This window comes from Barbus barbus (assembly GCF_936440315.1).
Source record: "Barbus barbus genome assembly, chromosome: 29".
NCBI lineage: Eukaryota > Metazoa > Chordata > Actinopteri > Cypriniformes > Cyprinidae > Barbus > Barbus barbus.
The window spans coordinates 30,450,710-30,468,595 of record NC_136757.1 but is presented as its reverse complement, the minus strand read 5'-3'; the positions used below and the strand labels follow the sequence as shown (position 1 = coordinate 30,468,595).

At 40.6% G+C, this 17,886-nt stretch overlaps 1 protein-coding gene across 3 annotated transcripts in view; it reads right to left on the bottom strand.

Annotated features, from left to right (window-relative positions):
- Window positions 1–17,886, bottom strand: part of LOC306848934 (semaphorin-6A-like) — an 88,340-nt gene that overhangs the window by 12,677 nt on the left and 57,777 nt on the right. Inside the window, exons 10-18 of one of the 3 annotated variants that reach the window (XM_079383724.1) lie at window positions 17,538–17,755; window positions 16,467–16,598; window positions 14,860–15,015; window positions 11,381–11,554; window positions 9,024–9,164; window positions 8,861–8,938; window positions 7,226–7,284; window positions 6,065–6,085; window positions 3,176–3,310 (exon numbers count right to left, since the gene is read on the bottom strand). In XM_079383724.1, the coding sequence (XP_079239850.1) occupies window positions 3,176–3,310; window positions 6,065–6,085; window positions 7,226–7,284; window positions 8,861–8,938; window positions 9,024–9,164; window positions 11,381–11,554; window positions 14,860–15,015; window positions 16,467–16,598; window positions 17,538–17,755 (1,114 nt within the window). Of the gene's footprint in view, window positions 1–3,175; window positions 3,314–6,064; window positions 6,086–7,225; window positions 7,285–8,860; window positions 8,939–9,023; window positions 9,165–11,380; window positions 11,555–14,859; window positions 15,016–16,466; window positions 16,599–17,537; window positions 17,756–17,886 lie in introns of all 3 variants that reach the window. The other 2 variants (XM_079383723.1, XM_079383725.1) reach the window with 2 other exon arrangements.

The window sequence follows — 17,886 nt, the reverse complement described above, 5'->3', positions numbered from 1 at the left end:
TTTCCTTAAAACAAGCAAAAATATCTGCCAATGGGGCAAGAAAAATTATCTTGTTTAGTCTTTGAATTAAGATTATTTTTCTTACCCCATTGGCAGATATTTTATTTGAGATTATTATTTGTGAGGGTTTGGTGTATCTCGGCGGATCTGTGAGGGTTTGGTGTATCTTGGCAGATATGTGAGGGTTTGGTGTATTTCTGTGAGGGTTTGGTGTATCTTGGCGGATCTGGCGGCTTTAGTGTATCTCGGTGAGGGTTTGGTGTATCTCGGCGGATCTGTGAGGGTTTGGTGTATCTCGGCGGATCTGTGAGGGTTTGGTGTATCTTGGCAGATATGTGAGGGTTTGGTGTATCTTGGCAGATATGTGAGGGTTTGGTGTATCTCGGCGGATCTGTGAGGGTTTGGTGTATCTTGGCAGATCTGTGAGGGTTTGGTGTATCTTGGCAGATCTGTGAGGGTTTGGTGTATCTCGGCGGATCTGTGAGGGTTTGGTGTATCTTGGCAGATCTGTGAGGGTTTGGTGTATCTTGGCAGATCTGTGAGGGTTTGGTGTATCTTGGCAGATCTGTGAGGGTTTGGTGTATCTTGGCAGATCTGTGAGGGTTTGGTGTATCTTGGCAGATATGTGAGGGTTTGGTGTATCTCGGCGGATCTGTGAGGGTTTGGTGTATCTTGGCAGATCTGTGAGGGTTTGGTGTATCTCGGCGGATCTGTGAGGGTTTGGTGTATCTTGGCAGATATGTGAGGGTTTGGTGTATCTTGGCAGATATGTGAGGGTTTGGTGTATCTTGGCAGATATGTGAGGGTTTGGTGTATCTTGGCAGATCTGTGAGGGTTTGGTGTATCTTGGCAGATATGTGAGGGTTTGGTGTATCTTGGCAGATCTGTGAGGGTTTGGTGTATTTCTGTGAGGGTTTGGTGTATTTCTGTGAGGGTTTGGTGTATCTCCGTGAGGGTTTGGTGTATTTTGGCGGATCTGTGAGGGTTTGGTGTATTTTGGCGGATCTGTGAGGGTTTGGTGTATCTTGGCGGATCTGTGAGGGTTTGGTGTATCTCGGCGGATCTGTGAGGGTTTGGTGTATCTTGGCGGATCTGTGAGGGTTTGGTGTATCTCGGCGGATCTGTGAGGGTTTGGTGTATCTCGGCGGATCTGTGAGGGTTTGGTGTATCTCGGCGGATCTGTGAGGGTTTGCTGTATCTCGGCGGATCTGTGAGGGTTTGCTGTATCTCGGCGGATCTGTGAGGGTTTGCGGATCTGTGAGGGTTTGGTGTATCTTGGCGGATCTGGCGGCTTTAGTGTATCTCGGTGAGGGTTTGGTGCATCTCGGCGGATCTGTGAGGGTTTGGTGTATCTCCGTGAGGGTTTGGTGTATCTTGGCGGATCTGGCGGCTTTAGTGTATCTCGGTGAGGGTTTGGTGCATCTCGGCGGATCTGTGAGGGTTTGGTGTATCTCCGTGAGGGTTTGGTGTATCTCCGTGAGGGTTTGGTGTATTTTGGCGGATCTGTGAGGGTTTGGTGTATCTCGGCGGATCTGTGAGGGTTTGGTGTATCTCGGCGGATCTGTGAGGGTTTGGTGTATCTCGGCGGATCTGTGAGGGTTTGGTGTATCTCGGCGGATCTGTGAGGGTTTGCTGTATCTCGGCGGATCTGTGAGGGTTTGCTGTATCTCGGCGGATCTGTGAGGGTTTGCGGATCTGTGAGGGTTTGGTGTATCTTGGCGGATCTGGCGGCTTTAGTGTATCTCGGTGAGGGTTTGGTGCATCTCGGCGGATCTGTGAGGGTTTGGTGTATCTCCGTGAGGGTTTGGTGTATCTTGGCGGATCTGGCGGCTTTAGTGTATCTCGGTGAGGGTTTGGTGCATCTCGGCGGATCTGTGAGGGTTTGGTGTATCTCCGTGAGGGTTTGGTGTATCTCCGTGAGGGTTTGGTGTATTTTGGCGGATCTGTGAGGGTTTGGTGTATTTTGGCGGATCTGTGAGGGTTTGGTGTATCTCCGTGAGGGTTTGGTGTATCTCCGTGAGGGTTTGGTGTATTTCGGCGGATCTGTGAGGGTTTGGTGTATCTCGGCGGATCTGTGAGGGTTTGGTGTATTTCGGCGGATCTGTGAGGGTTTGGTGTATCTCCGTGAGGGTTTGGTGTATCTCCGTGAGGGTTTGGTGTATTTCGGCGGATCTGTGAGGGTTTGGTGTATTTCGGCAGATCTGTGAGGGTTTGGTGTATCTCCGTGAGGGTTTGGTGTATCTCGGCGGATCTGGCGGCTTTAGTGTATCTCGGTGAGGGTTTGGTGTATTTCGGCGGATCTGGCGGCTTTAGTGTATCTCGGTGAGGGTTTGGTGTATTTCGGCGGATCTGTGAGGGTTTGGTGTATTTCGGCAGATCTGTGAGGGTTTGGTGTATCTCCGTGAGGGTTTGGTGTATCTCGGCGGATCTGGCGGCTTTAGTGTATCTCGGTGAGGGTTTGGTGTATTTCGGCAGATCTGTGAGGGTTTGGTGTATTTCGGCGGATCTGTGAGGGTTTGGTGTATCTCGGCGGATCTGTGAGGGTTTGGTGTATCTCGGCGGATCTGTGAGGGTTTGGTGTATTTCGGCGGATCTGTAAGGGTTTGGTGTATTTCGGCGGATCTGTGAGGGTTTGGTGTATCTCGGCGGATCTGTGAGGGTTTGGTGTATCTCGGCGGATCTGTGAGGGTTTGGTGTATCTCCGTGAGGGTTTGGTGTATTTCGGCGGATCTGTGAGGGTTTGGTGTATCTTGGCGGATCTGTGAGGGTTTGGTGTATCTTGGCGGATCTGTGAGGGTTTGGTGTATCTCCGTGAGGGTTTGGTGTATCTCGCCGGATCTGTGAGGGTTTGGTGTATCTCCGTGAGGGTTTGGTGTATTTCGGCGGATCTGTGAGGGTTTGGTGTATCTCCGTGAGGGTTTGGTGTATTTTGGCGGATCTGTGAGGGTTTGGTGTATTTCGGCGGATCTGTGAGGGTTTGGTGTATCTCGGTGAGGGTTTGGTGTATCTCGGCGGATCTGGCGGCTTTAGTGTATCTCGGTGAGGGTTTGGTGTATCTCGGTGAGGGTTTGGTGTATCTTGGCGGATCTGGCGGGTTTGAGCTCAGCTCGTGTTCTGACGGAGCAGACGCTGGAAACAGCTCTTTCCTCCACAGGACGATCGTTCCCAGGCTTACCGGCGTTCTCCTGCTGTGTCTCTGAGGGAACGGCCACATACGGGTCGCTCTGATCGCCCGACGGCACGGCCTCCTTTGGCTTGACCATACGGCCCCGGAGCAGCGTGCCCCCAGGAGGGACGGTGGTGAGGAGGCCTGCTGGAGCACAGCACACATCAGCATTGCATCTGAGACACAAGACAGGACTAAACACGGGGAATCACACACACACACACACCTCGTATCTCACATCATTCATGCTCCAATCAACATTTCACGTCCGCTGATTGATTTGTTTGCTGATAATGTGTAATTAGCAGAGTAATTTACAGTAAACTGCTCATTATCACAGAATAAACTCCATTATGTTAAACTCGTATATGACCAGCTGACCTGAAAATGAACTGCACTCTTAAAAATAAAGGTGCTTAAAAGGTTTTTCACAGCGATGCCATAGAAGAACTATTTTTGGTTCCACAAAGAACCATTCAGGGTGTTTTCACACCTGGCCTGTTGTTTCGGAACCTGGCACGTTTTCCCCCTTAGCTCGGTTCGTTTGGGCATATGTGAAAACGGCAATCACGCTCGGATCCGTGCCAAAACAATCGGTCCGAGACCGCCTGAACGAGTTGGTCTCGGCTCGATTGAAAACGAACTCTGGAGCGGTTCGGTTGTAATGAGAAAGCAATCTGATCCAACAGACCAACGAACCAGGCTATATCACACTGTATAATAGGTAATTACGTTAGTTCCTTGAAAAGCAGTGGGTGTGCACGTCTTCGCCATTCAAAATCAAAGCGTGCCTTTTCATTTTATAATGCCGTCTTAATGCTCTTCGTATAGGTGCATTTTAACAATGTTTGCCAACGAATCCTGGACTCCTGCTCAAAATGATAAATTAATATATATATATATTGACAGCTACAAAAAACAAAAAGCCCTCAAAGCTGTTGTCGTTCCATCCTGTGTGTATGTGTGTATATGTGTAAGAGAGAGAGTTTGTTTGCCTCTCTTTCCAAATGCTGGAATGACAATGATTCTCCGTGGAACTTTGACCAATGAGAGGACAGTTTACTCGCACATGACTTGTATTAACAATTTTGGTCCATTTAGAAACTTTGCAGTGTGAAAGCGAACCGCACCAAGAATAAAAATCAACATTGTAATAATTTGAATCCCCGTTTCAGAACAAAGCAATCGATTTACAGGTGTGAAAACACCCTCAGTCAAAGGTTCTTTATAGAACCATTTAGACAAAAAAAGGTTCTTCTATGGCATCGTGAAGCACCTTTAATTTTAAGTGTATTTGCTCATATGAAACGGTCATGTGAAATTAAACCAATTGCTGCAATGATTAACAAGACGAAACCAACCCAAATCAATCTGACATAACTACAGTTAAATACAGCTGTAACACTAACAAACAGCTAGTTTCTTGAGGGTTGAAGAAAAGCTAATAATTAATTCAATAAAAAAATAAAATATAAAAATTTTAATTAAATAAAATTTCAGATAAAAGCAAATAAAAACAAAGCACTTAAAAGGATAAAATTTGTATAATATTTGTATATTTGTATTCTATATATATATATATATATATATATATATATATATATATATATATATATATATATATATATTATAATTTAGATTTATTTGTTTTTATAAAAAAAATAAACTCTTAAATTTTTTTTTAAATAAATATATCTTGAAATAAAAACAAACCAAAATAAAAAAACAAGATTAATATTTTTTCCTAATAACATCTATCTACTCAAAAAAACAAATAATACAATTAATATTATTAGATTGTTATTCAATTACATTACAATATTTAAACAATATACACATATATACACATATACATACATACATACATACATACATATATATATATATGCATTCTTTGGTCATGTTAACCAGTAACTGGCATATTTTAAAAATGCGAATGTTCAATTCTTGAAATATGAACTAAAATCTTTTAGGTCAGAGGGGTTAGGCTGATGAAGTTTGTGAACCGCTGGACTAGTTTAACTCGTGTTAATCCACAGATAAACTCTCTCTGTGTGTGTTGTGCCGGTCGAGCGTCTCCCAGCCGCAGTCATTAACATGATTTATTTAAGAAACGCCACGGGCCGCAAGATTAGTGTGACAGCTCTATTTTATAATTCATTTTCCACAGCCAGAGGAAGAGCCAGCGAGGACGATGACACACATACAAGAGGAAAGCCGAGAGAAAATCAGCTCTCAACAGCCAAGGAGCGAAACAGAACGAGAAACCAGCCGTCCAGACGGAGGAATATGTGCTTATAAAGCTAAGCGGACACGCTTATGAAGGAAACGGAGGGAAAACAACATCAAACACATTCACACACACAGAATAAATGAAGTACTGGAGCGACAGACACACAAACGCTAATGAAGCTCAGGAGAAGATTGCTAATATTACCAATAAACACCAGCGCATGTGATATGTAGGTCACAATCGCTGCTTCAGCCAATCAGATTCACTCTGGCTGCCGGGGGAGGGCTGTCAATCATGTGTGTGTTTGTGTGTGTTTTAGCCTGATTGTATTTCATGAATAATTTCTGCCGGGTCTTGGGAGAAGCCCTGAGTGTTTATTCCCTGTAAACAGTCATTTGCATTCGACTGTCTCTAACCCACAATCCTTTGCTCTATAAAGCGCAGAGATCCATCCAGTTAGGGAATGAAAGGTCAGAGCGTCTCTAACTACATCTACACACGGGAAACACTGGAGACGCTAACCGCGTGCAGCATTCTGGGTAATATCGCTCACACCCTGCTGCCTGCGCTGATGCTCTACAAGAAAACGCAATCAGAGAAATGAAACATTCGCCAACAGAGAGTCAGATAACGATGAGAGACGAGAGAAGAAGAGCGTTACTCACCATTGAGAGCCACGAAGGAATCTGGAGATAAATGAAAAAACATGTTCATTTGGTTGAAATGTGATTCTCTCTCACACACGCATCATTTAATACTGAATTAATCTAACGACACATTTACAACTGCAGCAGCAGAACATTTAACAACACAGAGCTCAGAAATAACTTGTGTGTGTCTTAAGACGACTGAAGACTTGTTCACAGCAGTGCTGATAATATAACGATAAATAGAAAGATTTACCAATCAAAACTACACGTCCACACAACAACCACACGGCAAAAAATTATTCTCTTATTTATACTAGAAAACAAGACAAAAATACTAAATATTCTTGAATCAAGATGCATTTACTGTTCAAGTAAAATGATTTAAAATATTAAGTATTGTTTTCTAAAAAAATAAATCAAAATGGTTGGATTTTGCTTAAAAATAACAATTTTTATATTTCTTTTTTTACAGAAAACGAGACATAATATCTTGTCATTTCACTTGTACAGTAAATTCATCTTGATTCAAGAATTTAAAATTTTTCGAACAATTTTTTTCCAGCTGATAAATGATAGAAACACTGACAGCCAATCAGAATCCATCAATTCTAAAGAGCTTAAGCATTGAAAATGATAAGATGACAAATGGCAGCACACTTACCATAAACTGAATAATTTCTGTTGTTTGAAGCGACAAATTCAATGTTTCGCCCCAATGTGAAATTTGAGATTGCATCAATTCATTTTAGAATGACAAAACTTCGACAAAGATATGGCACCTGAGCGATATCATTGAAATCACTTTCAGAGCAATTTGTTTCCAGCTGATGAATGATAAAAACACTGAAAGCCAATCAGGCTGATGATACACGGGGCATCTTGTTGCTGGGCAACTTTGGTTAATGTTGGCGTCAGTGGGCAACCAGGTGAGACACAAGGCCCACGACCAATCTAAAGTATCCAGATAGAAATTTGTTACCCATTCTTGGTGGGAAAGGGCCCAGCAAAATTGCTCAAAAAGTTGCCCCATGTATCATCAGCCTCAGAATCCATTCTAATATAGTCGTCGCTGTAGTTCCTGATGTGAACGAGTCTTCTTGTTGAGTGCAGGAGTGTGTGTGTGAGTGCAGCTGTGTCTGAGGAGCGTCCAGCGCTCAGTAAACGGGTTCTGCTTACTTTGGCAGTCGCCCAGTCCATCTGTGTTGCCCTGTTCCATGTCCTGCTCGAACAGCCATCTGCACACACACACACACACACACACACACACACACACACGCAGTGAGCAAGTGACTTCAACACCTCCATTTCACACTCACTGACTTCAATCTCAAGTACATTTTCAAACAATATTAATAAATGTTTGAGTGAATCAATGTGTCGTTTAAACAATATCATGAGAAAATGAAGCAGAAAACAGGATTGTAAATGTGACGTGAATATTAATAAAAACACAGATGTTTATTTCTGAAGTTTCACTGATGCTGGTTGGATTGTGATGAAGAGCAGCCATTTATTATTCAACCCTCAACCGTCCAGCGAGAGATTCATCATCTCACAGATGAGAGAAATACACTGAAATTAAACCACTGATGAGAATGAAACCGAGCTCAGATGAACTTGAGAACACCTCAAACACACATGAACAGAGCTTAGATGAGAAACACCGAAACGCTGTTTTATAGGCTGGCCGTTTCTATAACACCAAAACGTAGGACACTTTGCAGGATTCATGAAGCCAGGATAAAAACTGAAAAATAATCAGTTACCAATCAAATTAAATCAATTTCAACAAAATCAGTCTTTGACTGTTTAATGCAGCTCAGAGATGCCATGAATGCATTTACACTGCAACAACAATTACGTAATGTTAGGAGATTAATGTGTTAAATATAAAATATACTGAATATAAAACAATTAAATGTTACTTTGAATATGAAACAAAAACCACTTAGGTGTGGAGACAAGTCTTAATGAGCTGGTACATTCAGGAACGAAACAAGTGTCTTGCTGATTTTGGAATGGGGCATTCGCTTACTACTCTTACTACTTATGTCACAGAAAGATGTAAAAAATTGTAAGATTAAGATACTAGTATGTAGTTCTGAATTTATCAACTGCCTTTATGAATGGCTTATTAAATCAGTGACTCCCTCGATTCGTTAAAAAATGCTGAATCATTCAGGAATTAAACACCACTGTGTTAATCTGGGAGCAAAACAGTCCATAATGACAATATTGTGTCTAAAATGTACAGTACTTCATATAAACTTGAAAATAACGTTTTTTTATGATATACCATTGTATAAAGCATAAGACAAATGAGCGGACAAGGTATTTCAAAACCAGACTGTCCAATTTAAAACCGGACGGATGGCCGCCCTACTTCTTTCTCAGGGTCCATTTCATAAAAAGCTTTTTCTGAAACGACAGGGAAAGCATCAAGTCAAAAGCCTTTGAATTACAGACACAGATCGTATCCCATAATCCTTCACTTTAGAGAAATTGCACAAGCCGGTCTCACATAACCTCCATACATTTTGCTTTCTGAAGTGGAAAACTCAATCAGAACAGAAATAATAATAAGAGCATATAAAATGTGCGCTGATGAGCTCACGTGAGGATGGCAGCGGAAACATGCTGTGCATTCAATACGCTATATTAATAAAGAGATGAGTTATGGAGGCTTTCTGGGGTCAAACGCTTTTTTCCAGATGAAAAACTCCAGCAGCTCAAACCACAATGCGAGGGAAGACTGACATCAGCGCTTGGCACGCACCATCTATAATTACAGACTGAGAATGAGCCACTTACTTTGGGTCAGATGGGATTTCTTTACAGGCGCCCTCTGACACCCAGCCGCAGTACGGGTCCCTGGAGGCGATGCAGGATCTGAGAGAGACACACATGAGGGCTTAATGTGGAGAAAGGCCAGTGGTTTGCATGAACAGCTCAAATAGAGGGAAAGCATACACACTTTTTGCACTTCCCATGACGTTCGCAGCGGGACAGCGGGACTTTGACCACGCATGAGCTGAAGGCCACGAACAGAGAGTGACTCCTGCTGTCAATCTGCATGCTGATGATGCGCTTGTCCTCCACGCCATCAATGCTGCACCTGAACACCACCACAGATTCACACCAGATCATTCAAAAGATTCACACATGATCACTCGACAGATTAACACCTGATCACTCGACAGATTCACATCAGATCACTCGACAGATTCACGTCAGATAATTCAACAGATTCACATCAGACCACTCAACAGATTCACATCAGATCACTCGAAAGATTCACATCAGATACTTCCACAATCATAGCTGATCACTCATCAGATTCGCATCAGCTCAGTCGACAGATTCACACCAGATCATTCAACAGATTCACATCAGATCACTCGACAGATTCACATCAGATCACTCGACAGATTCACACCAGATCACTCGACAGATTCACACCAGATCACTCGACAGATTCACACCAGATCACTCGACAGATTCACACCAGATCACTCGACAGATTAACATCAGATACTTCAACAGATTCACACCAGATCACTCGACAGATTCACACCAGATCACTCGACAGATTCACATCAGATCACTTCAACAGATTAACACCAGATTCACGTCAAATAATTCGACAGATTCCCACCAGATCATTCGACAGATTCACACCAGATCACTCGTCAGATTCACATCAGATCACTCGTCAGATTCACACAATTCACAAAATTATAATAAATCCTATAAATGTTTTTTTTACTGTAGACTCACAGATTCACACCAGATCACTCGACAGATTCACATCAGATCACTCGACAGATTCACATCAGATCACTCGACAGATTCACACCAGATCACTCGACAGATTCACACCAGATCACTCGACAGATTCACACCAGATCACTCGACAGATTAACATCAGATACTTCAACAGATTCACACCAGATCACTCGACAGATTCACACCAGATCACTCGACAGATTCACATCAGATCACTTCAACAGATTAACACCAGATTCACGTCAAATAATTCGACAGATTCCCACCAGATCATTCGACAGATTCACACCAGATCACTCGTCAGATTCACATCAGATCACTCGTCAGATTCACACAATTCACAAAATTATAATAAATCCTATAAATGTTTTTTTTACTGTAGACTCACAGATTCACACCAGATCACTCGACAGATTCACATCAGATCACTCATCAGATTCACACAATTCACAAAATTATAATAAATCCTATAAATGTTTTTTTTACTGTAGACTCACAGATTCACACCAGATCACTCGACAGATTCACACCAGATAATTCCACAATCATACCTGATCACTCAACAGATTCACACCAGATCACTCAACAGATTCACACCAGATCACTCGTCAGATTCACACCAGATCACTCAACAGATTCACACCAGATCACTCGTCAGATTCACACCAGATCACTCGTCAGATTCACACCAGATCACTCAACAGATTCACACCAGATCACTCGTCAGATTCACACCAGATCACTCGACAGATTCACACCAGATAATTCCACAATCATACCTGATCACTCAACAGATTCACACCAGATCACTCAACAGATTCACACCAGATCACTCGTCAGATTCACACCAGATCACTCGTCAGATTCACATCAGATCACTCGTCAGATTCACACAATTCACAAAATTATAATAAATCCTATAAATGTTTTTTTTACTGTAGACTCACATTTGCTTCATGTGGAAAGTAACTTGTTGCTTTGCATACAGTTATGCTAATAACCAAAGCTTGTTACTATTCATAAATGTATATTTATGATCATTGTTAATAAAACGCAAGCATCTCCCCAATATTCAAGCAATAATCCAGTATATTGTTTTGAACATGGTAAATCACAGTAATGTGGTTTTGCTGTGTTGTTTATTATAAAAAAATCCTCTCTGCACTTTTCTTCTTCTCCAGTTTGCTTCCTCATACAGTTCCCTCGCAAACCTGGCGTTATGCATTGAACATGGTTAGCTCTTAGACGAATTGCTCTGTTCCTCTTTTTAGTCGCTTGTAAAATGCTAATAAAGCAGCTAAACATTTTAGTATTGAGGTTAAACGCAGCATCGCTGTCCTCAAAAAGCCTGGTGGGCAGCGTTTGCCTGTTTATTCCGCTGTGACGTGGCCGTCAGCACATATTAACCAGACTCTCTGTTTGCTTTAATCATTCAGCGAGGCCTGGCGGTCCAAACCAGCAGCGCTCTTTAATTTACTAACCACGCGCTGTAACCTGATAAACGGGTGTAAATGACAGAGCGGCTTGTCCTAATGGAATACACACTTCTCTGGGTTGTAGACACTCAGCTCCTCCAGAAACAGGCTGTCGTTCAGGAAGCCGCTCCACATCTTGGCCAAGAACTTCAGCACGATTCCTCGCTCTGATCCCAGGAAAACCACGGTGTGGTTGCGATGAGGGCCGGCGGCGTTATCCACGGCTATACGTGTCAGACGGTATCTGCCAGAGACAGAATACAGGTTACAATGCAGTCTTAATTTCATTCAAGAAAACTATGCCTATGAACGAAGACGAGACTGACATCACTAAACACGTCTTCTTACTTCTTCTTTCTTTATTTATAAAGCACATTTTAAAACAACCAAAAGGTTGACGAAAGTGCTATACAGGAAATTGAAACAGAACAGCAATCAAAATTTAGACAATATACAAAAAACATCACAATAAAAAAATATTTTTAACCCATCATAAATTTTTCAAATAAATAAGATTTAAGCATAGATTTAAAAGTGTATAGAGAAGGTGCTGTTCGGATAGCTACAGGGAGATTGTTCCAAAGAGTTGGCCCGGCAACAGCAAAAGCTCGATCACCACGATGTTTCAGTCTGGACCTAGGAACGGATAGCATCAAATGCTCCGACCTTACTGATCTCACAGATTTTTGTGAAAGCAACAACTCAGTGAGATAAACTGGTGCAAGACTATTTAGTGATTTAAAAAACCAGAATTAGTATTTTAAATTCAACTCTCAATTGGAATCAGCAACCACTGCAATGAGATCAAAATAGGAGAAATATGCTGATATTTACAAGTTCCAGTCAGGAGCCTGGCTGCTGCATTTTGGTCCAATTGTAACCACTCCATAGATGAAAAATTAATCCCATAATAAAGAGAATTACAATAGTGAGTAATAACGAATGCATGAATTACTTTTTCAAAATTCTTTTTACTAAGAACGATTTCACTTTAGCCAGGCGACGAAGATGGAAAAAACACGATTTAACTACACGATTTATCTGTTTGTCAAACTTTAGGCCCGAGTCAAACCAAAAACCTAAGTTTTTTGCACAAGGAGTAACCCACCGATGCAAATGACCAAGGTTATAATTACTAGCATTAAAAGGGCCACTGGGTCCAAAATAAATTAATTAGTTTTTACCATCAGACAATTTACTGTAAGCCATATTTTTAGTTCCTGGATACATGCATACAGATCTCCTAGTGCATTTACTCCATTTAGTTTAAATGAAAGATACAACTGGTATATCATCAGCATATACGTGAAAAGAGATGCCATATTTCTTGAAAATCAACCCCAAAGGTAATATATATAACAGAGTCGGAGCCAAAATGGAGCCCTGAGGAACACCACAAGACAGAGGGGTAGTGGAAGAAGTGTTTTGTCTAATACATACAGAAATCTTTTGGTTTGTTAAAAAGGACCGGAACCATTCTAACATAGTGCCTCCCAGGCCAATACAATTTTTTAAACGAGAGTTAAATATGTGGGTAGATAGTATTTATAGAGTTGTAACTTTTTAGTTTTAGTTACTTTTTCTTATTTGTAAGTCGCTTTGGACAAAAGCGTCTGCTAAATGACAAAAGTAAAGTAAAGTAAGTAAAAGATAAGTATGGTCTGATTAACCAAGTCAAAAGCTGAGCTGAGATCTAATAAAATCAAAGCAACAGCATTGACAGAATCTGTGGCTAATAAAATGTCATTTTAAGTGTCTCAACACTGTAACTACCAACATGCATTATCTTTGACGAAAAAACAAAAACAAATTTTGACAAATTTATATATAAAAAAAAAAAAAATTCTTTATCCAAAATTTCTCTATTTTCTTCAACAAAAAAGAAAGAATAGAACAAATCTCGACCTCCAGATGTTTTCATGCTTGGTGTTGCCAGATGCCAAATTCTCAAACGACAACAATCATGATCAGTAATCACCATTATAATTTTGAGGAAAACAATTGTGATAATCAGTTTAACCATTATGCAACAGGACTACAATGTCTAAAACTAGACTAAAATCCCCAGATTTACAGTACACCCCCGGTTTCACAGACAAGGCTTAAGCCTAGTCCCAGACTAAAATCTAAATCTGAGCTGTTTCAAATGAAAGAAACTTGCATTGACTGATATTAAAATAAATCAGTGCCTTTGTTTTGTCTCAAGATGCACACCAGTAATGTTTTTTCTAAGGCACGCTTATAAAAAGTACTTAAATGTCCTAATTTAACTATGGCCTAATCCTGGTTTAGGCTAAACCCTGTCTGTGAAACCGGGCCTTAGTCAACTAAACCTTGACTAAACAAAAAAAGAGGTTGAGTAAATGTGACCCTGGAGCACAAAACCAGTCATAAGGGTCAGTTTTTTTAAATTGAGATTTATACATCATCTGAAAGCTGAATAATCTTTCCATTGATGTATGGTTTGTTATGATAGGACAATATTTGGCTGAGATACAACTATTAGAAAATCTGGAATCTGAGGGAGCAAAAAAATCTAAATATTGAGAAAATCTCCTTTAAAGTTGTTCAAATGAAGTTCTTAGCAATGCATATTACTAATCAAAAATGAAGTTTTGATATATTTATGGTAGGAAATTTACAAAATATCTTCATGGAACATGATCTTAATATCCTAATGATTTTTGTCATAAAAGAGAAATGTATAATTTTGATCCATACAATGTATTGTTGGCTATTGATACAGATATATCTGTGTTACTCATGACTGCTTCTGTGCTGCAGGGACACAAATATGATGAAAACTAAAAAGGACATTCGACAGTCATTTTTAATCTATTCTTAGTCCTGACAAAATGAACACTATATTACAATGAAATTTCCATTGGTTTTCCGACTCGGCTCTCGCTAACGGAATTAAAGGGCGTTATCTGGCAACTGCCGTTCCAATTAGCAGCTCATCTCAGTGTTAATCAAATGTATGTATAATTTCCAAATCCGTATGCAAATACATTTTCAGGATGATTAAAACTGGCAAGATGGAAATAAGACGACAAATTAATTATACACGTTTTTTCATCTTTCCAAATCTGTGGAGTCTTTGAAGCTGAGAGAAACAGATACAGCTTCTTCAGCAAATGTGTTTTCAATAACTGGGTTTTACTGGGGCAAATTTACACAAACCCAAATGAACAAACTTATCAGACTGAAAGCAGACGTCGTTTCAAAGAGTCTCTTTCTGCTAGAACAGATAATTCTCCCATAATCCACGTCATTATAGGAAGACAGACGGCAGTCTTTCGCTTTGCTTTTTAGAGAGAAACATCATCTTTCCTTCAGGGTCGAGCTGATATAATATAATGATTCATGAAATATCTCCAGATACTCATGAATCGCTCAGGCTTCATGTCTGAATCGCATGCAAATGACTCGATTCATCCACGGAAATGAGCAGCGCTTATGAAGATGGGCACCAATCCATATTTGCATGACAATAATCTCCATGCATAATTCATGTCTTAGAAGGACCTCTGACCCGACTCAACTCACCGAACCATCGTCTTGAGGAACCACGGGCGATTGGCGATGGAAGGAACGGCCTCGTCCATCAGCGGGTGATGCTTGATGAAGTTCAGCGTTTCATCTGGAAACTCGTTGGACACTTTGAATTTCTCTCCAGAGGAAGATCCTGCGCAGACGCCCGGCCTGAAGACGACAGCAGTGATCATCAAACATCTCTATCTACTGCATCAGTGATATAAACAACACAGAACTGACCAACTAATGCCATAATCACATGACAGTGAGCCTAAATCACTGTGATGAATATGTTGCCTTGAACTGAACGGTTAAATCACTGTAATGAATCTCAGCTGCCTAAGATAAATATAGAAGGTTTATGGTTCTGCGCTGCTGCTGCTGAATGGGAAATGCATTGCTTCATTCCCGCACAGAGGAAACAGAATTACATTGAGACGTGGTTGGCATGGCCACTCTCATTAACACTTGACCTCGTTTCACACAAACACATAATTTTATGTTAATCAGCGCAGGCGATAGTCCCGCCGTTCATGACACAAAGACGAGCCATATGGCAGCAGATCTTCGCTTTCAGTGAGACGATTTAATCAGCTGCTGCATCTGGAGAATTAGGTTTACGTGCTTGTGTGTGCATAACACAGACAAATACATTCAAATAATGTATAAAATATATTTTTTTAAAAAGCAAAATAAAATGTAAATTAAATATTTAATTAAAAAGTGATTTTATTAGTTTAATTAAATTAAATATAACTTAAATAATTTTAATTAGTTAAATCATTTCAATGTTGATTATCCCAGAATACGTTAAATAGTTGATTCTGATTGGTTGTCAGACGTTATAGGATGCTTCTATAAGTCAGAGCAGAATTTTAGGTTTGCTGACCGCATTATGGTTTCATAACTAGTTATGGTGGTTTGAGCTGAAAGATACTACAGGTGAACAGGGTAAAAATGTAACTAATAGATCTTACAACACTTCCTCATTTGATCAATCATAGTACATTAAGACAATTGTTTTGTTTTACAAGTTTTCAAAAGTTATGTTTAAATATTAAATTAGATAATGATAATTTACATATACAGGCATCATCTAATTTAATATACACTGATGTCCATACAATATTGCATAAAGTCAGGTTCATAATTCTTGTCTGATTTTGTTGTCATATCAGAGTTAAAGGTTTTTCTAGAAGGGATTCTGGATTTCTCTTATTATCAGTCCATAAATCAGAAAATACTGTCAACAGACATTCACCATGTTTTTATGAGTAAAATGTTGTATAAATCAGTGTGAATGAAATAAGAACAAACCTTCAGAGTACAGAGAGGAATAAAAATGTAAAGATTGCTGTTTGTAAGAGAAAAAACTCTTTAAAGACATGGATTGCAATTGAAATCTACAGATGCAGATAGATAAAGTGCAATAAAACAAACACGTCAATGTGTGTTTTGCATGTTTTCTTTCCACTAGACTGAAAGAAGGCATGGTATGGAAGCAAAATAGACCTCAAAACTGCCCAGTACATAAACACTGGTTTGGTCTGCAGTGTCTCGCCTGTGAACGAGGAGAATGCTTGAGAGCTGGACTGTAGGGAAGCGTGTGGGACGAATACCTGGGTCTGGGCACCTTCTCCTCTGGGACGGGCGTCCAGGTGGAATCAGGTGACTTCTGCTCTTTGAAGCGTCCGGTGAAGGCCCCTGCGATCTCCACCATGTCATATGCGCAGACAGCCGATCCCGGGATACTGTAACACACATTCATCACGGAGACACGCTTTCAGCAAAATAACAAAACTGTGAATCACTCCGGCTCGGACACCAGCGGCACACAAGGGCCGGACTGTGATTGTATGAACTGTGAATCTGAGTGAGACAGAAGCTCTGACTAACAGGGTCATTGTGTGTCGCCTTCCCATCAACATGAGTTCATTCACAGGAATCTGCTGGATCTCAACGATGGTCAATGAGCTCTGATTTGCTGTTATCTGTACTAGAGCTGTCAAAATGGCTGAAAAAATACATTTGAATTTTGTACTTAAATATGATCAATATTCAAATTATATTTGAATTTAAAAGGCATAATTTCAGTTAGGGGCAAAAAACGCTTTTGCTTTCTCTCCTGAGGCCACAAGTAAAAATTGACTAATGTATGCTTATTAAAGCAATAAAACAACACGATTGTCTGCAAAAAAAGTGCATGTTTAAAATAATGTTTATAAACCATATATAATTATTAAGTTGCTTAAACAATTACAAACAAAACAGCATCATGTATGTATAGTTTAATACAAAGGACCGAAAACCAATCACAAAGAGTACTTTTTTCATTTAAAAACATGAGATGCAGTGGGATGGAGAAAAACCACCATAAATTCTCGAGACATGTTTTTTAAAAGTTTGAATTGTACAAGAATTGTACATGGCTTTCTAAACATGCGGCTCTCTTGTGCGAGACGCGAGTGCAACGGTGATAGATGTCCCTCTAGAAAATGCCGTAAACAATATTTTGAATGAACAACGCAGCAGCGCTGCATCCAATGGCTTCAACTGGATAGGCTAAAACAAGCATTAAAATGTAACGACACCCACATCGTCATTGCATCTTGTGTGCCACTGATAAGCACACAATACACACTGCATAATATTCGAAATTCAAATTATTTTTGACAGCCCTATTTCTGTACCTGTTGTACGGTGTGGAGAAGGTGGCCATGACCACGTCGCGGCCGCTGATGTGGATGACGTTGGTGACGGCCTGCAGGATGTTGAAGTAGAAGTGCGAGTCTCCAGGGATGGAGCAGTTGAGGCGCGTCTTCAGGAAAGACGTCCACTGTTTCTCCAGCACTCGCTGAGAGCCGCCACGGTCGTTCTTACACACGCGAGCCACTCGCGGAAACATCACCTGATCGGAGAGACATTAAACACACCTGACATTTGCATCATGCTCTCAGAAACACTAGAAATGCTTCAGGAGAATTAAACTGAGCCTGGATTTAGGTTTCTTGTTCCTGTCACCTTTGGCTTGATTAATTT